This window comes from Fibroporia radiculosa, assembly GCF_000313525.1.
Source record: "Fibroporia radiculosa TFFH 294 genomic supercontigs, scaffold116, whole genome shotgun sequence".
NCBI lineage: Eukaryota > Fungi > Basidiomycota > Agaricomycetes > Polyporales > Fibroporiaceae > Fibroporia > Fibroporia radiculosa.
Window position 1 is genome coordinate 14,023 of NW_012133174.1, and position 22,196 is coordinate 36,218.

The 22,196-nt window shown below is 50.9% G+C and overlaps 8 protein-coding genes across 8 annotated transcripts; 4 read left to right on the forward strand and 4 right to left on the reverse strand.

Moving 5' to 3' along the window:
• Positions 1 to 1,295: 1,295 nt before the first annotated feature.
• Positions 1,296 to 2,685, forward strand: FIBRA_00328 (uncharacterized protein; the record flags this gene model as incomplete). Its single annotated transcript, XM_012322227.1, has 5 exons — positions 1,296 to 1,398; positions 1,467 to 1,612; positions 1,714 to 1,785; positions 1,858 to 2,542; positions 2,612 to 2,685. 5 exons carry the CDS (start codon positions 1,296 to 1,298, stop codon positions 2,683 to 2,685), a joined length of 1,080 nt encoding a protein of 359 aa, XP_012177617.1.
• A 1,280-nt stretch (positions 2,686 to 3,965) lies between these two features.
• Positions 3,966 to 4,935, forward strand: FIBRA_00329 (uncharacterized protein; the record flags this gene model as incomplete). Its single annotated transcript, XM_012322228.1, has 3 exons — positions 3,966 to 3,999; positions 4,147 to 4,562; positions 4,633 to 4,935. The coding sequence occupies 3 exons, from the start codon at positions 3,966 to 3,968 to the stop codon at positions 4,933 to 4,935; spliced, it is 753 nt and encodes a 250-aa protein (XP_012177618.1).
• Positions 4,936 to 6,190: 1,255 nt separating this feature from the next.
• On the reverse strand, positions 6,191 to 7,641 carry FIBRA_00330 (uncharacterized protein; the record flags this gene model as incomplete). The annotated part of the gene is made up of 2 exons (XM_012322229.1): positions 6,191 to 6,455; positions 6,518 to 7,641. The coding sequence occupies 2 exons, from the start codon at positions 7,639 to 7,641 to the stop codon at positions 6,191 to 6,193; spliced, it is 1,389 nt and encodes a 462-aa protein (XP_012177619.1).
• A 556-nt stretch (positions 7,642 to 8,197) lies between these two features.
• On the reverse strand, positions 8,198 to 10,436 carry FIBRA_00331 (uncharacterized protein; the record flags this gene model as incomplete). The annotated part of the gene is made up of 13 exons (XM_012322230.1): positions 8,198 to 8,288; positions 8,345 to 8,488; positions 8,543 to 8,671; positions 8,732 to 8,813; positions 8,871 to 8,893; positions 8,954 to 9,120; positions 9,169 to 9,182; positions 9,240 to 9,360; positions 9,411 to 9,526; positions 9,591 to 9,742; positions 9,794 to 9,985; positions 10,040 to 10,172; positions 10,232 to 10,436. 13 exons carry the CDS (start codon positions 10,434 to 10,436, stop codon positions 8,198 to 8,200), a joined length of 1,569 nt encoding a protein of 522 aa, XP_012177620.1.
• A 1,402-nt stretch (positions 10,437 to 11,838) lies between these two features.
• On the reverse strand, positions 11,839 to 14,066 carry FIBRA_00332 (uncharacterized protein; the record flags this gene model as incomplete). Its single annotated transcript, XM_012322231.1, has 13 exons — positions 11,839 to 11,929; positions 11,989 to 12,132; positions 12,183 to 12,311; positions 12,362 to 12,443; positions 12,497 to 12,519; positions 12,578 to 12,744; positions 12,794 to 12,807; positions 12,866 to 12,986; positions 13,038 to 13,153; positions 13,214 to 13,362; positions 13,422 to 13,613; positions 13,671 to 13,803; positions 13,862 to 14,066. 13 exons carry the CDS (start codon positions 14,064 to 14,066, stop codon positions 11,839 to 11,841), a joined length of 1,566 nt encoding a protein of 521 aa, XP_012177621.1.
• A 1,450-nt stretch (positions 14,067 to 15,516) lies between these two features.
• FIBRA_00333 (uncharacterized protein) lies at positions 15,517 to 16,374 on the reverse strand (the record flags this gene model as incomplete). Its single annotated transcript, XM_012322232.1, has 5 exons — positions 15,517 to 15,694; positions 15,740 to 15,931; positions 15,988 to 16,120; positions 16,177 to 16,258; positions 16,312 to 16,374. 5 exons carry the CDS (start codon positions 16,372 to 16,374, stop codon positions 15,517 to 15,519), a joined length of 648 nt encoding a protein of 215 aa, XP_012177622.1.
• Positions 16,375 to 18,123: 1,749 nt separating this feature from the next.
• Positions 18,124 to 20,158, forward strand: FIBRA_00334 (uncharacterized protein; the record flags this gene model as incomplete). Its single annotated transcript, XM_012322233.1, has 10 exons — positions 18,124 to 18,221; positions 18,287 to 18,394; positions 18,454 to 18,549; positions 18,617 to 18,699; positions 18,913 to 19,077; positions 19,222 to 19,355; positions 19,439 to 19,552; positions 19,622 to 19,725; positions 19,836 to 20,015; positions 20,083 to 20,158. 10 exons carry the CDS (start codon positions 18,124 to 18,126, stop codon positions 20,156 to 20,158), a joined length of 1,158 nt encoding a protein of 385 aa, XP_012177623.1.
• A 1,375-nt stretch (positions 20,159 to 21,533) lies between these two features.
• FIBRA_00335 (uncharacterized protein) lies at positions 21,534 to 21,869 on the forward strand (the record flags this gene model as incomplete). The annotated part of the gene is made up of 2 exons (XM_012322234.1): positions 21,534 to 21,661; positions 21,713 to 21,869. The coding sequence occupies 2 exons, from the start codon at positions 21,534 to 21,536 to the stop codon at positions 21,867 to 21,869; spliced, it is 285 nt and encodes a 94-aa protein (XP_012177624.1).
• Between the last annotated feature and the right edge of the window lie 327 nt (positions 21,870 to 22,196).

A 22,196-nucleotide genomic window follows, 5' to 3' on the forward strand; every position in this document is an offset into this window, starting at 1 on the left:
AATCGAGAGAGGCGCGCATGGGTGGCCATCGAGGCGGCGGCCCGCTCTGTATGTCCTCCGGCCGCAGCCGCCCCGACATACCGACAGGTCATTGCCCGATGGGGTCCCGACGCCGCCCAAAACTAATCGTTGGGTTGCTTATGGCTAGATGTCTTTCAATTTTGGGCGTTGCGCAGCGAGGCCACGATCCCGCGTCGCACTTGCAAGGTCGGTTGGGTCTATGGGCACAGGGTGGGCGACTCGAACCAGCTTGTGTTACACGCAGTGGCAGTGCCGTCGGGACCGTGCTCGACGTGAGCACAACAGCCTGAGCCGTGTTACAGCCTGAGACCAAAGCTCGAATTCCGAATTGGCGGCCCGGGGGAGAGCAGGGATCCGCTAGCCGTGAACAGGACACATGGACGTCGTTGGATCCCTCAGTGTCTTGGATTCAGTCCAACGAACATCGCTGCGATGATCTGCGGTCACGACGGCGTGCTACGAGCTCTCAGAGGGAAGGGCAATCCTTGTCGTTCTGAGCGGTGCCTCAGGTAATTCTGGAAGTGGCGATTCCTTGCTCTGCTCTCCAGACGATGCTCACCGTCTAGTCTCAGACGCGCAGGACTCGAGGCATGTATAGACAGAGCCCGGAGAACGACTCTTATGGGCTAGCAGGATGGTGCCGTGACGACGCGACGAGAGGGAGAGTTACCTCACTGGCCGTGACGTGAAACCAGCCAGGGCCCTGGGGTTTCCAGCGAACCAAACCGACGGACACACGAAAGCACGCGGGAATGAAACCCAGATTCCGTCTGCACAGTTCGGCTAAGGAGGGCACGTCCTACCGAGTTTCCTTTGCCGACCCGGGCCACATGCTGGCGGGGGCGCTGTGGCGCTCAATGTCACCACCGCGCCTCCGCGGTTGGCTTCGCTGTTCGGGCGGGCCTTGCTCGACAACAGAAGACCCGAAGGTGACCACACATTGACGAGGAGCGTACTGCAGGGCCTGAGAGGCATCCGGCTGTGGCCATATGATGGATGCCGGAACATCTAGCCTATTGCAGCCACGAGCAGCCACGCGGCACAGGGATAACTGAGCGCGGGAAACGAGGAGATACGGCAAATCTGTCAGACAAGTGCAGAATAATAATTCCGAGATGCCGGGAAGATGCGATATCGCCGCGAAAGCTTAATGTTATCAAATCGCCACCGGGCCCACGCGCATCGTCCCGTCCCATACTTAAGTCCCCCGGCCGACCACTCGCTTCGCCCCAGGCGATCCCCTGCCATCGCATCCCTCTAGCCCCTCCTCCGCCATGAACTTTGCTTCCGTGCTCGCGTCCCGCCTTTCCTCTCGTCCCTCGTCCATACACACTCTCGACTCGAGGGACGAGCGCGCAAGCATTGCTTCATCCCAAGGTATGTGTGTCCACCGCTCCGGTTTTCGCTTATGCACGTGGCTGATGAATTCGGACGCGTTGAATCAGAGAACGATGCCTCCACGTCCTCTGAGAGCTCTTCATTGAGTCTTTCTCTTTCCCGTTCGTGTATTTCGGAGCCGCCATGCTCAGGCCCGTCCACTCTACGGCCAAACGAGCACCTGGCTGTCTTGCTTCCCAAGCGTCTGTGGAAGGTGAGCATCGCTTCCTTTTCAGTTCTCCTCTCGTCTTCCGCTATCCACATACACCACTGCATTGTCCAACATGTGATTGATGCCATCCTTTCATGACATAGCCTGACGCGCAGGCGTCTCACTGCGATATCTTCCTTTGCCGTAAGAGGTTCTCGGTGTGGGAGCGCAGACATGTGAGTGTACATCTCCATCACTGACCCATGCTCCGTGCTCATCGCTGCGCCCCTTGGATGCCCGGTACACAGCACTGCAGGAAGTGTGGCGGTATCTTCTGCGGCGACTGCTCCATGCGCGCCACCACACTGCTGGACACCTCCAACCTTGATTTCCTCTATCCCCCGCGCGACACCCCCATCACCAACTTCGCATCTCCCGTCTCGCAAGTTTTGCATACGCGTGTGTGCGACCACTGCTGGGATCAGATTCATGGTGTGCGTACGTCGCGATCGCTCGCGGTCAGCGCGGTCGCGCCCATCGCGGTTCTCAAAGCCGCTCTTGTCGACTCTCCCGATTCCTCTGTGACTTCCTCACCCTGCACGCCACCGGATGGCTGTCCTCCTATTGCGCGGCCCTCTATACGCCGTGCACACACGAGCTCTCCCCGTATACCCACCTCTCCTCTCCGTTCGCCCGTGCGCACCTTATCTCAGACGGCCATTGGCGTGCACCTTTCTGACAGCGAGCTCTCCTCCAACTCAAGTACCGCTGGGGACAAGGACAGCGGCGATCTGGGCGAGCTGCAGGCATACCCTCTCCGCCGCGCGAGCATAATTTGCAAGGCGACGGGAGGTGGGCGTTGGGAGCCCAAGCAGCCGATCAACCTAATTGGACATCGGTTACCGGGGACGAAAGCTCCATATGAAATTGAGCTGGAGCGCGAGGAAGAGGAGCGCAGGCGACGGAAGGCGAATCCTATTCTCCGAAACGGAGGTACGTACGCGCGTTGACGTGTTGATTTCTATTGATCATTGTGACTCATGGATGTGCTGTCGTTTGCAGATTTCCAACTGCGTGTTCCCCGCGAGCTCGAGCCCCGTTCTCCTGCTGGGCCTATCCAATTCTCCACGTTCTAGGGACCCAGCTCTTGCCGATTGCATGCCCCCTCCTTGTCTCTGTCTATGTTATCTTATTATTGCCCTCGTCTCGGCTCTCTGTTTGTCTCACCTCACCCCGGATCCTCAGCACATGCTCTGGACGACTGGTGCTCGCCGCCATGCCCCTCCCGTCGACTGTCAGCCTCTTGTCTTGCTCGCTCGTGGATACCTCCCTCTCGCGTGTTACTCGCCCGTGTTTATATGTTTATATTATTGCCGCGCTCGGTTCGCTCTGCTTTCCTTCTCGCGCTTCTTGTGATATAGCTGTTTGCTCGTTAGATGATACCTCTCGTGCTGCACATAGTGTATATGCTGCGCTGATAATCTGTTGCTTTCTGGGCTGTAATGTATTCCCCCTTTCTCTGCTCTAACGGTCCTTTGTCTGGGATGTTGTGGTAGTTGCTGTTGTGGTTGTGGGATGTACCGTCTATGTATTCGGTATGTGTTTATGGTGCTGCTGCGAGTGTAGCGTTGGTGGTGGTAGTGGTGGACTTCGTGAATAGACTTGTCTGGCATCATGCATTCGTGTTCATCTGCAAGTGTTGTTAACGTCAGCATGAAAGTGTAACGCATTGACTGGTCCTGTGAAGTGACAAAAAGATGCCGAGACAAATGCAGCGCGGTAGCATTACGGTGAACTGAGATCATAATGTAATGATGATCAGCTGGACTCGGGCGGCATACTTAGTTACGTTTCCCTCAGGTCTCCCTCTCCTTGGTTTCTGTCGTCGCTAATCGTAACGGAGGCGCGGTCATTGGTGGTCCGACGTATCAGCTTCCTCTTCTCTCCTTGTCACTCAGCGGTCAAGTCCCTCTTCTAGCGGACGGTACAGCGTTCAATTTCAATGCTGGATGCTCAGAGGATTATTGTTCCTGAGTATTCGAGGTCTCTTGTACACCACGCCATACTTAATAGACTAATCGCAGGCAGGAAAGAGCCGGCGCATGTCGACGGGACACGGCTCTTGTTCGGAGCGGCCTTAGTAAGGCTCGAGGCTCCCGACGCGCTCAAGTCCCCACTGGTCTCAGCGGCAGCCGGGTGCACTCTGAGTGATCATGGGAACCTCGTACTGCGCTGCTGATACCAGTGAGTCCGTGCGAGGTCCGCTGGCAACCACTGCGACTTGATGCCGAGCGCATACGCATTGCAATGTGCGTTTGCGACATATAACAGCATGTGCGTCCGGCCGAGTACGCACATCGCTGACTAGATAATCGCACATATTCGTCGAAACCAAATATCGCAAGGCCGACACGACATGCATCTCCTCTTGACCGGGGCGACAGGCGTCGGTATGTCCCCACCATTCTGCAAGCGTGTAAATGGTCGCTGACACCAATCACAACGTTGGCGCACACGCCTTTACACGACTCCTACATCATACGTGCGGCTGACTTGATCCCACTCATCACCCACCGTGGTGTGTACGCACAATGCAGCCGGCCTTGCGGTCTATCGCGCCGCGCTTGCTGATCCCGCCATTACGCACATCACACTGCTCACGCGACGCTTGTTCCCCGCCTGGACGGCGGCAGAGCTGCCGCCCAACGCCCCCGTGAAGACGACCGTGCTCCTCCATTCGGACTTCCTCGCGTATCCGCCGGACATCATGCGCGTGCTCGGATGCGCGGATGCGTGTGTGTGGGCGCTCGGGCGCAACGCGCTCGGCATGCGCGAAGAGGCGTACACGGAGGTGACCTGGGCGTACGCGATGGCTGCAGTCATGGCGCTGTGTGAGGCAGGCGTCGGCATGGGGCGGGCGGCGGGGAGCGAGTTCAGGTTCGTGTTCGTCAGTGCGGAGGGCACGGATTCGGAGGTGATGGGGCGGCCCGGGCGCATGTGGGCGACGGTGAAGGTGCGCAGTGATATCCCTATGTTGTATGTGTGCGTATTGTTTGACCGAATTGACTGGGTGTGATGTATAGAGGAAAACAGAGTTAGATCTCGCGGCGTTTTGCGCCAACTCGGTGGGGATGAAGGCGCACATCTTGCGTCTGGGGTATTTCTTCCCATCATCCAAGTACGCGGAGGTGAGACGAAACCCGCGCGATCTGCCCCTTCAGTGTACAGATTGCATCATGGCACCGTTATTATCGTTCATGGCCCCAACACTTTCCACACCAAGACATGATCTTGCCTGGTGCGCGGTCGAGCTAGCCAAGGGTCGGTGGCCGGACAAAGCTTTGGTGCGCAGCGAGGAGATTACACAGTTGACGAAGAAGCTGTGAGGGATCAAGTATCGCGTCCCGACGTCTTCAGACACATTGCCCCGACTTGTGATCTCAACTTCCTGTGAGATGGAGAGCATGACTACTGGATGGGTCACATTGATTTTTGCTCAAGGAGGTGAAACCGCGGGGATCACATCGAGAGACTCACAGTGCTGGATGATATAATATCTGACTTAAAATGTACTTAGCTGACGGCTAACTTCGGGGAAAGGGATCTGACTGGATTAATCCTTAGCATGAAGTGTTTAACAACTACTTGCGATGTCTCTTAATCTCTTTATACTATACGTAATGTCCTGAAACACCCGTACTTGAGTGATTTGGTGTAACAACTTCAGCTTGGGTTCATTTTGAGACAATATACTTAGTGTGTATTAGGCCACAAGTCTAGGTCTGGCGTAAACCGTTAGCCCCTCATCAATGGGTGATTCGTTGAAGACGCATGATAATAATAATCGTACCAGTGTAATCATTAATGCTACCTTTAACGTGACTACAGCGCGCGAGCCCCTGAAATCAGCGGTATCCTTATCGTCAGCCTTCAAATTTCAAACTTCAGGCCACCTGCCTGAGGTCTTCAACATGTAAGTAAGCGAAACACAGGTCCGAAGGTGACTGGAACAAGGCACGAACAAGACTTGCCCATTCGGAGGCGCCTGGTCGGCGACCATTATGCCAGTTCAAGCCCGCGCCACCGCCACCGCCACCATCTAGGTATATACAAGAATCAAAATCAGATGCACCGTTACTGAGCCAAGATGGGACACGGAGAGACCCTAGACGGGCATGGTGCCCACGATCATGTAACGGATCGTGTGGGATCTGGAGGTCTCGACTCTCGCTGACAACTTGCTGAAGTCATTGGGAGCCGTCCATCGGGTGGCCGTGAACCATAAGCAGCAACATCGGTCCCGGTGAGTGCTTGGAAGTTAGGATAGCGGCTTGTCGCCGAAAGGAAGAGAACAGACGGAGACAACTTACTGCGTCCTAGTTCGCAGCGTTCCAAGCCTAGGCTAATTAGTGACAACAAGGCAGGCTAGCCTCATACCCATATTGCTGTATACTTGCACTAGTCGATACGTCCCATGAAATTTGAAATAGCACATCATCATTTTAACATCGCGGATGACAAATAACATGAAGGCGAACTAGCGCTATACATGACCACTTAAAATTACGCCACATATTCGATCAGCGCTTTGGATGCACACACGCATTGGATTGACCTACCTGAATATTCACAAGAAAGGTCTCAGATATCTAGCGCTTCATTGATGTTCAGTTCCTCCCTCGCCGCCTTCTCTTGCTCCCGCACTAGGGCAGGCCACTCTGCCTTGACATCCTTTTTTCGCTGACCTCGCCCGAAATCGATGATCCGAAATACAGGGAAATTCATGGAGCGTTTGGACGGCGGATTCTCGAGAGGGCCTGGCTGGACTACAATGTTCCGCATGTACAACGAGTTCTGGACGAATCCCGCATCATGTAGGCGTAGTATATGAGTATAGCACTGAGACCTACATGGAGATTTAGAATATTAGCACGTCAGCTGCATGATCAAATGAATATATGTACGTACTTCGCGTCGGGGTCGAGCTTCTCAGTCCTGATGGGCTGCCCACACTCCTCAACGAGTAGGATCGGACTCCGACCGTGATCAGACCCATCTAGCTCCGGATTGACTGGAACGTAGTACCCGTAAAATTTGGGAATGACAGCGTCAGCGGGCACAGGATATCTGTGCGGTCTGACCATGTTGTATCCGCTCCAATCTTCCATAAGGTGTCGGGGGAACGCGGCGTACATCTGTGCCTCATTCTCAAGCATCTCCCGCGCAGACGTCTCGGGTATCGCGAGCTTTGCAGCGACCGTCACTTGCCCCGTGGGCGACTCCGCGGTAAGAGGGTCTGGGAGTGTTAGTGGGGCGCGGTAGACGAGGGAGTGGTGACCCACGCCCATGCGTAACCCCTCAGAAAGATGCAGCTCCGCAACGCGAAGTGGTTTGGTGCCGTCCGCGTGCTGAGAATCTATCGCCTCGAAGACTGGCCAAACACGCTTGTATTCGATGGGGGCGGGCACACGTTGCTTCCCCTTAGTTTTTCTTGTGCGCAGACGTGGGTGGCGTTCCTCTCCTGGAGTTAAATCATCCGGATCGTGCACCATAAGAACATCGGGAAAGTATAGCTTCGGAATGAATTGCTCCAGCTTTGGCAAGTCCTCGATGGGGCATTCGACGAGTTCAACGACATCCTCCTCGACGGGCTTCGTCTTGAGTTGGAGAATCGAAAATGGGAAGACCACGCGTGGATCGGGTTCGTAGTCGGTGATCTCCTCGAGATCGTAGTAATTCTCTCCGAAGTCCTGGATCATGCTGCGTGTCCAGACGCAAACCCACGGCACCTTGTGCATCAACTGTGTCCAGAAGAAGCTGTCAAGGTCGGCACCCCACTTGAAACCATTTGGAGTGCGTTTTCCCCGGGGTGCTTCTAAGGCACCTGGCAGAGGTGGGCCTCGAGGATCGCGAGGCCACACCTCGAATATTATATGCCGGCGCCCTGAAGGAATCATGGGTCCACTGTAGGAGCCATGGTCATTATGGCGATGGAAGAAGACAATCAGGCCGAAGTTGAGAGGTGAACTTACCAGGGAGTGGCACTGATTGATCTGCAAGAATGCATGTGAGAGATTAAGTAGCGGTCTCATGGCGAATGGATAATCCTAGTTTATGTATACGTAGGTGTGGCCCATACTTAAACTGAACAAAGCAATAGACCAATGTGGCGGTCGCACAGCGCCACAAGCCCAAGCCTGAGCCCAAGGGGCCACAGTGATACGCCACGCCATCATTCATGTCCGTCGCAACGCGATCACGTGGGTCGCGTTGTAACACTTAACGCGTTGTTGAGTCACTGGCGATCATGGCAAGCTTTTCAACGCCGTTCGAAAGAAGTTGGGAGAAATATAGCGAGGTATGAGATAATCGCACAAGGTGTCGTCAGAGCTTTGCGCAGGCGCAGCTGAATAGGACAAGGTACATATACGTGGCTGTTGGAGACCGTGACGTCGAGGACACTAGCAAGATCCAATGAAGCACGGAATACCCCCTATACGGCCGCAATACCTAGTCCAGGACGACGCATATGATAACTTCCAGATGTCAAAGAATCAGGAATGATGTTCCGGAAGAATCGGCTTCTTTCGTCAAATACATCATGGATCCGTTACGCTATTGGAGCCCGGAATACTCTACACAGCGGTGTTACAAGGGGCTAGCAGCATTAGCGAGCATAACGATCTCCTCTGCTTTCTTGGATCGCGGTCTAATGTCGCACTCGAATGGCGCTAGATGGCTAGTTATAAGTATCAGTCAGTATCTCATGCTACGCTTCAACGTGCCACAACGCACACGACACTGCCATCGATGAAGACAGGTTCAGGTGTTATCTCTTTTCCAGATCCGTCTCGCGCCTTGCATATGTCCATTGTGGACATGATATTGGTAATGAATAGCCACACAGTCGAGTCCGCGAAGGTACGGCCTGGACAGATCCTACTCGGTGGACAATTGTGAGTATAATGTACTAAGTCAAATTGGTACATCCACCTTCTCCCAAAGCCAAAAATGAGTTTGGTTGGATCCAACTTAGATGAAGTATCAGCATCCAGGTTGGCGAATCGTTCTGGGATGAAGCTATCTGGATCGGGGTAGATAGCTGGGTCCCGCGTCATTGCCCTAGTTGGGAGATTGGCATATCAACTTTGAGTGCCTTCGGACGCAAGAATTGATACCTACCAGATATTCGGCATGATGACACAACCTGCAGGGATGTGATAGCCAAGATATTCATCATCATCCGTGACTCGGTGGGGTACAGCTTCATAGTGTATTAACATCGCTGGTTTTAAATGATCAAGTCATTCAGGTCACATACCGAAGGGTGTGGGGCTTGCCCAGCTACAAGGAAGATAGACGATGATGAAGAGAACTAATCCATATCAGCGTTCGAGCACTCACCGATAGACTTCCTTCAAAACGCACTCCAAGTAGGGCATTGAAAGCCTATCATCGAAGTCCGGGAGTCGTGATTGGCCCACCACTCGATCGATCTCAGCCTGTGCCTTCGCGTACACCTCCGGGTGTAGAACCATGGCCAGAACAAAATTCAGCATGACGGTGACCGTCTACAAAGTCTGATTAGAGAAGAGTTGAAGCAGTGTCCCATAAATTACCGTATCAACGCCAGCTAAACAGGCCAAAATGTTTCAATATACTTCAATAAGATCCCGGTGAGACGTCTCACCTAGGTAGACCACGCCCGCAACACCTTTCAAATTAAGCATGTCGTCTTCGGTCATTTCACCATCCACTGAGACCTTGTCAATGAGAGACGCGAGGAACGATGTTCGGGCTGATCCAGCATTCTGAAACTGGGTCAACGCCTCTGAGAAGGCTTTGAAGGCATCCAACGCACCATGGCATTCTTCACCCTTTCGTATGGAACATCATGCAATTGCTGAATCTCAGGTCGCATACGAGATGCTTTTCGCTGAACCTCTGCCCACGGCACCCACCCTGGTATGTACTTCACTGTGATGAGAAGCGCGTTAGCGTCCGTATCAGATTCATTTGTGAAATATGCGAAATCGCTTACAGATAGGGAAGAAGTCGATGAGGCTTGCACCTGGAGACCCAGTTTCAAAAATACGGGTAATGACATCATCGGCCCATTCGATGAATCCATCATCTACACCCGGTACCACGCGGTGTCCGTATGTGACCTCCATCATAATGGCACCAGCAAACCTGATGAAAAGGATGAGTATATTAACTGCCAACAAAATTTCCCGGATATACTTCTTTATATGCGCATTGAAGTTTCCTGGTGAATCTAACAGCGTGGATAATAAACGTTGAACACTTCTCTGTTGGAGTAGCTGGTAATCCCGTTGCGTAGTCTGCGCATGGAACGCAGTCTGGAGCCATTTACGATGCAGACGCCACCGATCACCATAATGAAGGAGTGTCGCAGTATGCTCAAGACCCATTCTGTAATAAGTTAGAATCAGAAGCTAGCTTCTAGAGATGAGGCCACTCAATTACAGTTCTGTGAATATAACAGTTCTCGGCCGATCAGAATACTTCGAGCCCCTCTTCTCCATCAAATCACGGGCCATCTGTGCAGAATTGATCACTATTGCAGGCTTGTGGAAAACTTCCAAGTAGAATATATCCCCTGTCAAGAACAACAGTGTCAATAAATAACTAGCTTAGGTCAATGAGAACTGATCACACCATATTTTGCAGCCCACTGCTTGAAGGTCTTATGTTGAAATGTCGAAGGAAGCTGATGGACATTGCCTAATAGAGGTAACCGCATAGGACCAGGAGGTAGCAGGAAGGCTCTTCTGCCCGTCCTCAAATTACGAGAGACAATAGCAATGACGAATAGAAAGCAAACGACAGCGAACGAAGTTTCAAGATCGCGGAAGACGGACATAGCTTAACAATATAACGAGATGAGACGGAATTGCTCTGTCAAAAACCTGAAGTCATGCTCGTTATAAGGCGGCAGCGTAGAGGCCAGCAGTCGCACATAGTACAAGCATTCTTGTGGCTCGGCGTGATTTCTAGTAGCATAGATGGATACTCTAGTCTGCATACTACGTTGATGAGGACCAACCAAATCCGAAAAATATTCTGATCAAGTTATATGTGATATGAATGGATAATGAACACAACGAAGCTGCAGAAAAAGTACTTACTAGTGTGTGGTAGATTCAGCGTTTCTACATCGATGTTGCACTGGGGGTCTTAGCTGGGAGGAAAAGAACCCAGTAGTTGTGTGGCGCTATGAGCAATGGAAAGGTACGCGATCCCATATCCAGACTGGTTTTTGCAATCACTGACTGCGAGACCAAACTTATGTGGCAACGGAGGCCATAACTTTGTACTGGGTATTGATTTTATGACAGACAGCACAATATATCTTTGACCGTCCTCAGAAGAAAATGAGTTCAATGTCAATGTCAAGGTTGCTGAGAGCAATAAATATGCTTACCAAAACAAGCGGTCGGCACGACCTCTGTACATGTGACCCTCAGCTCCGTATCGCAGTGGCCCATTAGTAGGTGACACAAGAATGTATGATGCTATAGACCCGGGAAAACTTTTCGCATCTTCCTATCATTTGCGTAGGACAGGTGGTAGTATGAACTTAGTGGATATCTGAGACGCTTCAAGTTCAAAGTGTAGTCTCGGAACTTGCCGCGCGAGGGATGCGATCGGCGAAGCGGCCCGGGATTAGAATTTGATTGGGAATGTGGTCATTTGCACTGTTTTCATTCGGCTGACGGTTTGGTTTGACTTATTTCGTCACCTATTTATTAACTGCTACCATCTTTTTGCAGTACTTCATACAAGTACTGTATGCATAATGCTTACTGGCATACCCTGGCACCTTGTACACTTTGCTGTACTATTTGACCGACACTAGCATTCAAAGGACTTAGCTCCTCTCACTAATGTCAAGTTGAAGCTGCCGCATCTCGAGTTGCACAATGTAATATTAACGAATTTGTTCATTCACGCGAGACCCTTCGTTGAGACAGTGAAAGCTTCGCTGTCTATGAGTAGCGTCAATGACAGCGAGCTAGTGCAAGTCATACTCTACAGAATGCCCGCTCCCAATCTAATGAGACGTCGATGAGACGTCAAATAACCGACACAAGAATTCATGTAGCATGTAATTAATTGTCGCAGGTAACCACATAGCATGCTGAGCCCGGTCCAGTTCAGCTTGACCCGCTGATATCAGCCTGAGGGAAAGGGGAGCGTTTCGTCAAATTAGTCAGGTCATTACACCATATATTCGTAAATCCATAATACTCGGCGCAGTAGAGCTATGATGAACCTTCGGCATTGGCGAGCTTAATGACTCCCACAGCTTCCTCAGATCGCGGTCGAATATCGCACTTGAAAGGCACGGGATGGCTTGGCACGCATTCTACTAGTCAGTATACCAGACTACGTTTTGACGCATCACAACGCACCAGACATTACCATGTTTGAAGATAGGTTCAGGCGTAATTTTTTCTCCAGCCTCATCACAGGTCTTGCAAATATCCATAGTAGCCAGAACGCTAGCAATTAGTAGCCATATAGTCGTGTCTGCGAAGGTACGGCCAGGACAAATTCTATTCATAGAACAGTTAGGCGATGCGTTGCGCAAAGGCGGAATGCCAACCGTCGTCCAAACCCGAAAATGAGCTCGCTCGGATTTAGTTGAGATGCAGTCCCGTCATCCAGGTTTTCGAATCGTTCCGGTATGAAGGTGTCGGGGTCAGGGTATACATCTGGATTCCGTGTCATTGCCCTGGATGGTCATTGGCATGGTCACTTAGAACAGTCAAAAAATAAACTCACCAGACATTTGGAATAATCATACTTCCAGCAGGAATATGATATCCGAGATACTCGTCATCCTGTATGACTTGATGTGGCACCACTTCAAGGATATGTAAACATCACATTGGTAACTTGACACTGGTGATCACGTACCAAGAGGTAAGGGGCACCCCCAGCTGTGGGTATGATTGAAAAGTGTAATTGAGGAGGGATATTTTGTCTCAAATAACATACCGATAAGTTTCCTTCAAAACGCAATCAAGGTAAGGCATTGAAGGTCGATCATCAAAGTCAGGCAATCGTGATTGGCCAATCACCCGATCGACCTCAGCTTGTGCTTTTTTGTATACCTCCGGATGAAGGACCATAGCCAGAATAAAAGTTACCACGACAGTGACCGTCTACGATGATTATCAGTTGAGAATCAATGAGACATCCTATGCAACTAACCGTATCAACACCGGCTAAAGCGAGACACATATTCAATACCTCCCACCAATATCAGAAAGATGAATCAGTTACCTATGTAGACCACGCCCGCAACACCTTTCAAATTGAATACATCGTCTTGAGTCAGCTCATTGTCTGCTGAGATCTTCTCAATGAGGGAAGCCAGGAATGATGTTCTGGCCGATCCAGCATCCTGAATACAAATTAGTGTTCAAGCGTTCACGTTGACGGCACTGAAACCTACAACTGCACTTTTCACTCTCTCGTATGGAACGTCATGTAATTGTTGAACCTCAGATCGCAGACCAGACACTCTTCGCTTGATCCCTGCTCCCGGCATCCATTCTGGTACGTACTTCACTGGGATTAGACATTTATTAGTTTGATTCAAGTATATTCAGAGGCGACCAAACAGCTCACAAATAGGAAAGAAATCAGTGATGGTTGTACCCGCGCTCCCGGCTTCCTGCATTCGGGTGATGATGTCATCAGCCCATTCGATGAACCCATCATCTGCGGCTGTTGCGATGTGTCCATAAGTAACCTCCATCATGGTTCCACCCGCAGACCTGAGGGGCTAGTCAGCTAATAATGACACGCTACCATCAGCACATCTTGCCAAACATACTTCTTTATAAGCGTCCTGAAGTCTTCTGGTGTATCCAATAGTGCAGACAACAGTTGTCGGATCCTTCTCCGTTGGAGGGGCTGGTAGTCCCGTTGTGCAGTTTTTGTCTGGAATGCCGTCTGGAGCCATCTACGATGCAGACGCCATCGATTGCCATAGGGCAGAATTGACGCGGTAGGCTCCAAGCCCATTCTGCGAAAAGAACATAGAGTTAGCAGTGAGATTCTGCACAAGAACTTATTCTATTACAGCTCCGTAAAGACAACGGTCCTCGGTCGATCAGAGTACTTTGAGCTCCTCTTCTCCATCAAATCGTGAGCTATCCGCGCAGAGCTGATCACTATTGCCGGCTTGCGGAAAACCTCCAGGTAGAATATGTCTCCTTCAAATTGGAACAGGGTCAATGACGAATCATTATAATCAACGAGTGCTGATCATACCATATTTTGCAGCCCACTGCTTGAAGGTCTTATGTTGAAATTCCGAAGGAAGTTGGTGAGCATTACCCAACAGTGGTAGCCGTCTAGGGCCAGGAGGGAGGGGATATGCACTCATACTTCTCCTTAAACTATGGGAGAAGATGGAAATAACGAGCAGGAAGAAAATGGGGGTGAGAAACGCCTCAAATTCACGGAGGAAAGGCATAGCTCAACGGTAGTGCTCGCAATGAGAGACCCTCGATCAGAGGATGGCTGTGGTAGTTATAAGGCTGCAGTATGGCAGGGAATCTCACGGAGTCAGCATGAAATCCAGATGTACGGATAACGGGAGCAAAGGATTGCATTGAGAATGGGACACGCCGCTTCTAGCCCCAACACCCCCGGCCCAAGCCCATAAAAATAACCTCCGGCCGCTGAGAGGAACAATCCAACAGAAAGATCCACTCATTGGGCCGCCCAAGCTATTTAAGCCAAGGAATATATAAACTTCGGCAATACTCAGGTATAGGATATTGGACGCTTCCACTCCATGATTGATACGCTGTTGTGCTCGTCGGTGTTTAAACGCACCATTGACTATGATCGACCTCGTGATATACAGTAGCAGTGAAGTTGCTCGTAGATGTTCAAGTTGGACACGCCGTAAGTTCCCTAGTATCCCTAGTAGTAGCAGTGAATCCTGCGCTCCTAGTGACATCCAATAGAGTATTAGTGAAAAGTACTCCAACTGCAACTTGTCTTAGCTTATCTGATTTACTGTATAGTAGACTGTGTTAGTAGGCAGCTACCATGAATTTGATATATACATCTAGTAGCGTCATGGAACTAAATTCGAAGCACTCAAGTTTGATTGGGGCTGACGCTTGTACTATAAGCGGCGTGCACACGCTACGCTATCGTTTTTGGTATTCTATCTGGACAGACGGCAGGAGTAAATCACGACCTCGTGCCAGCTGCGGCAAAGGACCTGCATGGGAGGTAGTATGATCGAGCGCATTTTCTCCGCTCGAATCAGCCCGGCCCACATCTGACCGGATCTGCGACTGCCCAGCGTAGTCAGTAGCTCGTGCGACTCTGAGGCCACGCGCACAACGGAGCATGCAAGGCGTCCAACGCGCCTGCAGTATGCAATCGGAGGCGCAGATGCGGAGCTGTCACTTGGCACTGAATAAATCAAGAAATACCATGACACGGACGAACAACACTGGGACGAAATAAAGCACTGTTGCACGACGTGCCGTCATATCCTATGGCGTTAATAGGTACAATTCCACTGAATTGATAGTACCACTAAGACGCATGTCAGCAAGTTCCATTTGTCGTCGAGCCGTAGCATTGTCTTTCCTACTCTCTGAATCTCGCAGAGTTTGTCTAATAAGGAAAAGATCCGTCAGGCGTCTAATTCAAATATCTTTTCAAGTTGTTGACAGCGAAAAAAAAAGGTAGGCATCTGCCGCGGACTATTGTTGGATGTATTGCATAGATACACTATACTTTCGAAAGTCTCTCCAGCTCTGTGTAAGGGATTTGACAGGAGCTCTCAACGTTGGCGAGGGCAATCATTTCCACTGCCCTCTGCGACCGCGGCCGGATATCGCACTTGAATGGCTTAGGATGGCTAGCCATGCACCCTAGTCAGCATACCAAACTATGCGTCAGTACGTCGTAGCGCACCAGACAGCACCATCCATGAAGGCCGAATCAGGTATGATTTCTTTGCCCGCTTCATCACGGGCCTTGCGAATGTCCATTGTGGCCGAAATATTGGCAATGAGTAGCAGCATAGTTGCAGTGTGCCCATAAGCAATTTCTAACATCATGCCACCTGCAAATCTGAACCAGAGTCAATACTTGACAGTTGCTGCACACTGAGCTGACCTTTTGACATTATTTCGAAAATTGGCGGGTGAGTCTAGCAGCGCCGATAGCAAATGGCGGACGGCCCTGAGCTGGAGGGGCCGATGCCTCGACTGTGCGGTTTTTGTCCGGAATGCAGTCTGGAACCACTTGCGATGCAAGCGCCACTGATTGCCATAAGGCAGGATCGACGTTGTAGGCTCAAAGCCCATTCTGCCACAGGATCACAAATCAATCCATCGGTGCGAGAAGGAGAAACATGTACTTACAATTCGGTGAACACAACGGTTCTTGGTCGATCAGAATATAACGAGCTTCTTTTCTCCATGAGATCGTGAGCCGCTTGCAGAGTGTTGACCAATACGACGGGTTTGTGGCAGATTTGGATATAGAATACATCACCTATGGGCAAACATGTCGCTCAGAAGGTAAATCACCGCCAAACCAATCGCTCTTACCGTATTTTGCGGCCCACTTTGTTAAGGTTCTATGTTGGTGTTTCGTAGGGAGCTGGTGGATGTTTCCTAAGGTTGGAAGACGCTTCGGGCCTGGAAGTTGATAGGTCCTCCTTTCGTCAAATGCTGCATGTATACAGCGAGGACGAGCACGAAGGAAACGATGGCGAGAGTAGCCCCGAGGTCCTGCTGAGGAGACATGGTTGTGTCTGCTCAAGGGTCAAGGTACACTCAGACGAGACACGGCAGTTATTATTACCAAACAGATTGGACACTGGATGCTCTCACGCCGCACCAAGCGAATGGCACCTTGTGAACGCTGTCAATGTGGCGTCAGCAGCTCATTCAAATGACTTTGAAAGTTCAGAATCAATGTAACGCACCTGATCTCTCTTAGACCCGTTTGCGTTCGTTTGCGTCCGCAGGTTCAATACTCGTGGTCATCTATCATCCGATGCGTCTTCGCATATTCTGACTAGCTTGCTAGAGCTTGAATCTTGATACCAAATAAGTCTTATTTGCTATATCGTGAGGGATTACTCCGCGAATGAGATCGCTACACATGCCGATAAAAGGAATGCGGCAGTATAACATCCAATTCGATGAAAATAGGGATAGGAATCTACATTTCCATGTACTAAGTCTCCATTCGTATCGAAGAGCTCGTATCGAAGTAGCCAAGATACTGATCTCACTCGGTCCGCGACTGCCCATCAAGGCAAACAATGTAACGAGGCCTTGCTGATGTGTCCTGCGAAGCGTATCAAGAAAGATTACGCGCCGGCATTATGTAACCGGAGGCGTGTGTGTGTAACAAATACTTACTATGTAAGTCAAAATGACACTGTAGTGAGCCAACAATAACGCAGGTCAATACACTCGCACGCATGTGCAAATCGGGCATCGGAATGAGGTGGCGAAGAGAACAAGCAAAGACCGAGCCATGCCAGCTGGCCGGAGATGAAGCCATGTGCGTGCCACAAGCAGCGTCGAGGCCACAGAAGATCCCCTAAACACAGCAGGGGCTAGGCGGTGTCAGTCCAGGACAACAGCACATCCGAGTTTGGCGCGCGTCGTTGACAAAAAAATCTCTAAGTCCATCCGGAGGCTTGAGACCGAGTGGACCAGTCCGAGAGTAGCGGAACTGGAATATATTCACACCAGCGACTCGCCTGCGAAAAGTATAACAAGCTGAATGTGCACGTAGCAAATTGCGGTGTGTGGATCCTTGGAGAAGGGAATATGGGCGAATCTGCACAACTAGCACCTCAAACACTGTTGCAGTGAACAGACTTGCTATACCGAAACTCGGTATCCCCTGTGCGAACCCAGTGCAATTAGCAATCAATTCATCAGCGTCAGCGCTGGCAGAGTTGGGAGGCGGATATCACGACGGTGAGTGGACATTAAAGGTAGCCCGTCGCGAGAGGAGAGAGCAAATTGAAGGGAGCCGAGCTGGAGCGTGGCCAGGATGTAGCTGGAGGCGCCGGTGGCGCGCCGCATCAGCGCGGCAAGGGCTCGCCTCTCCTGACCTCTGCCACTGCCCATTTCACTGCCCGCACCCTCGCTGCGGCGAACCGCTTTCTCTCATCAGAATCCAGCCTGCGCACTGCGGCACCCGCACTGCTCTTCGTGTCCTTATACGCGTCAGCCCGACATTACTCGCTCTTCACGCGACGTGCCTTTTACACCAGTCACTAGTACTTATAGCTCCTGCCGATCAGCGACACGCCCTTTCCTCCTCTCTGCCTCCTGCTTCACACACACCATGATGGGTCTCTTCAATCAGGCGACCTCCAGGGTTCACAAACCACGCGGGTCCTCCGACGATGACAAAATTCCTGAAGATACAGAACCAGATGACACCTCTATCCTGTCTGTTCTTTTCTCTCCTCGCCCGCTCATACCTGTTTCCTTCCTGTCTTTTGTGACGCACTTTGCGCCCTCGCGATGTTCTTCTACGCCACTGCACCAGATGCTGACTTTGACGACTGCACCAGGGACGAGGAAGAGGGCTCCATCATCAAGTCGATGATCTCACAACTCAGGTCTGTGCTCGCTTTCCATCGCCCACGATCGTCTGTTGCAAACATTGATGGTGTCGCGTGCACAGGGTTGGTATGGACCTTTCAAAGGTTACTTTCCCCACGTTTGTGCTCGAACCCCGCAGCATGCTTGAACGCATCACCGACTTCATGTCCCATCCGGACCTCATCTTCGGGTGTGTCTCTCTCCTCTCATTTCGCTTTCTCCGAGGGGTTAGATCACCTGTCTCGTTAGTGCGGAGCAGTTTGATGATCCTGGGGAGCGTTTTCTCCGCGTGCTGCAGTACTACCTTGCCGGATGGCACATCAAGCCCAAGGGCGTGAAGAAACCGTGCGTATGCGTCCCTGCGCCACTCTTGCAGCCTGCACATCCACTATCCTGATTGTGTGCTTCACAGATACAACCCTATCCTCGGTGAATTTTTCCGTTGTAGATACGACTATCCCGATGGCTCGCAGGGCTTTTACATCGCCGAGCAAGGTATGTTCGCACACACCCCACCGCGTTCCTCACTAACGCGTTACCCCTTCCTCTACCATCTTCCAACCCCTCTCCGTAACTCGCGCGCGTCAACTCGTCGATCGCATGTCTGGTGACACTCCCGCTCCGTCGTGTCGGACCCGCCGCCCCCGAACCACTTGGCGTCCGCGTTGGCGCCCGTGCACTCACTCGCTTTGTGTTATGGCCGCGTAGTGTCGCACCATCCTCCAGTGTCTGCGTTCTACTATGTTACACCCGCAAACAAGGTTGCCATCGTCGGGGAACTGCGGCCCAAGTCCAAATTCCTTGGGAACAGCGTCTCGACCACGATGGAGGGTGAAAACCGGATCTACCTCATGGGCCGCCCGGATGACGGACGTATGTCGTACTTCATCTTTCATTCTGCATTCATTTTTCTTCTCTGGCGCGGTTCTTGCCGTACCAACAGCTTTCGAGAGCTTCCTTGCGGCGAGATCGGTGTGAATATAAGCACACGCTGACCCTATCACTTTCGCCCTGCAGCATATGTAATCTCGATGCCCAACATGTATGCGCGCGGGATCCTTTGGGGAAAGATGGTACTTGAGCTCGGAGACTCGTGCACAGCACGCAACGACAGGAACGCGCTGGGCGCGGACCTGCAGTTCAAGACGAAGGTGCGTGCAATGTCCGCGTCTCTACGCCTTCACTTTACAAGTACACGGCTCGTCTTCCACATACTGACACGCTGCCCGCGCAGGGTTACTTCTCTGGCACCTATAACGCGATCCAGGGACGAATACGCCGCGGGAATACGGATACGGGAGAAGTGAGTGGGAAGTGGAGCGGCGTTATGGAGCACAAGAGCAGCAGAGTACGTTGCCCGTCGTCTGGCCAGCCTTCGACCGGGGTATTGACGCTGTGTGTGGTGGCCATTTTGCAGACAGGCGAACGTCGTGTGCTGTTTGATGTTTACAAGCATGGTGACCAGGTTGCACCAAAGTGGGTCGCACCGGAGGACGAGCAGGACCCGAACGAATCGCGGCGGTACGTCCATAGTTGTACAATTATTATGCTTGCGCAAATCTGACTTATGACGTTGGTGGTCTTTGCCGATGTGCTGGTGACTGTGTGATGGTCTTTTCTGATACGCGCAGCCTATGGTCGAAGTTGACGCAGGCAATCTTGGCGAAGAATATGGATGCGGCAACAGAGGCGAAGACGGCAGTGGAGGAGTCGCAGCGCGATCTGCGTAGGAAACGCGAGGAGAGCGGGGAGACATTTGTTCCGCGATTCTTCCAACAAGACCGGGAGGGGCGTTGGGGGCCTAAGATTACGTGTGTCGCTGCCATCCCAGTCTTATCATACACCATGGTACTCATATATTTACGCACCTATCCACAGGTTGCCAGAAGATCCACAAGAAGCAGTAGAAGTTGTAAAGGGCTGGATTTGGTCATCACCTCAGACACACTCTTGATCCCGATAGAATATACATGCGCCGGTGGTTCATCATGGATACATGATACATCTCACCTTATTTACTCACTTTGCCTGTGGACGACCCCGTCCTATACACAAATCGCTCGTCAATCAACTATTGTAATGCATTATATTCAGAATGGTCACGTTGTGCTGCGCGATGGATATGTGAATGTCTGCACAAAGGGTATATGTATCGCTGAGTTAAACTCCTGCAGATATATGGAGACCACGGACTGTCTGCGTCAATGCATATTGAGATTTGTTAACTCAGAACATCATCTTCTACCTTAATTTCTACTTTGGCATCTTCTAGAGGTAATCAACTTGAAAGGTACGTTCACGCAGTTTGTTTACTACTTCAATATTTTCTAGAGAGCCAACCTTGAATGGGACTTCAAGATTAGCTTGTACGTGCATAATTATATCAATCATCATGGAGCACTATTGCTCATAGACCGAGGTCAACCCATAGATGCTGCCAGTACTGGACATAAGCTCTCTTCAATAAGGTAATGGGGAAGCGCCAAATAGGCTGTCGCTCAATGGATTCGTCGAATCCCTTGACCAGTTTTGCCTTATATACCTCGGTGAGGACGTCTGTCGTACGCGAACCTTGATTCTCGCTCAACAGTTGTGCGTAAGCCAGACGTCAGCATCTCATCGCCGCTAGAAGCTGCATTGCACTACGAGAATACTCTGTACGATAATTTTATGCCTCAGCTATTCATTCATATGCATTCCGTAACAGCCGCGTGAGAGTGCCTGCTGTTTTTACTGCTCCATAACTATTCCAAGCGTCTTCGGTATACTATCAATACAGCGCAGTACTGTCTCCTCTGACTCTCACATTGCTGAATTATGTTCAAACTCCATGAGGTTGACCCTCACTCACTGCCATTTGTCTTCTACTCCTTCTTGTATTCTTCTCTCACAATTGGAGTATCAGAAGAAAGGTCTGTCCACTGCCTCCAGGTTCTAGGCGGCTCCCACTGTTTGGAAATATTCATCAGCTTCCTTTGGAATTTCGACACAAGACCTTCAAACAGTGGGCCACAGGATATGGTATGACTAGCTCTCGTTATCCTCAGCTACTTATTGAAAAATATTGCTATTGTTTAGGAGTTTTATTCTATCTGGAAGTGTTCCGCAAGCTGGTATTGGTAGCTGATTCTGCCGATGGCTCACGACTTGATGGAGAAGAGGAGTTCGATATATTCTGATCGCCCAAGGACTGTTATCTTTACAGAACTGTAATCGAATGATTTTATCCATAGAGGCTCGCTGCTGACTACATACGCTTGTTGCAGGATGGGTTTCGAGCCTACCACGTCACTACTCCATTATGGAGATCGGTGGCGTCTGCATCGTAAATGGCTTCAGACCGCGTTCCACATCCAAGCTGCGCAGCGGGAATACGAGCCATTCCAATAGAGAAGGGCTCAACATTTATTTATAATGCCAACAAGTTCACCGAGGAGCTTCAGACGCATATAAAGAAGTACATCTAGGGGATCTTGTTGATAGTTTATACACTCATTGCTTTTAACAGGTTTGCTGGTACAACTACGACGGTGGTCACGTATGTGCCCGGCGTAGGTGCAGACGATGGATTCCTTGAATGGGCCGATGGAGTCATCATCCGTGTGTTCGAGAATGAGAGTACAGGTGCGGGTCGTACTTTTTCTCTAGTTCGAGTGCGACATTAGACTGCGGTCTGGGAAAGCGGTGGAGATCATTGCGCTCATCGATGCTGACAGTCCCTCGTGGCACCACTGTGCAGAATGTTATAGGCTCACCCCGCAGCGGCGTAACGATCTGATATTTTTAACGAGGGCGGAAGACTTTTCCAGATGAACTTCCACTGTGTCGGGAAGTTAAGAAACATCCTGGGAACCCTGGGTCTTGGCAATCCCATACTTATTGAATATTGCCCTGGAGCTCCAGACAGCCTTTTAAAGCCATGTATACCCGTTGCCTGTACAATATTCTGACTGTGTACCTGCACATTTTCGCTAGGCCTCATCACGGATGAA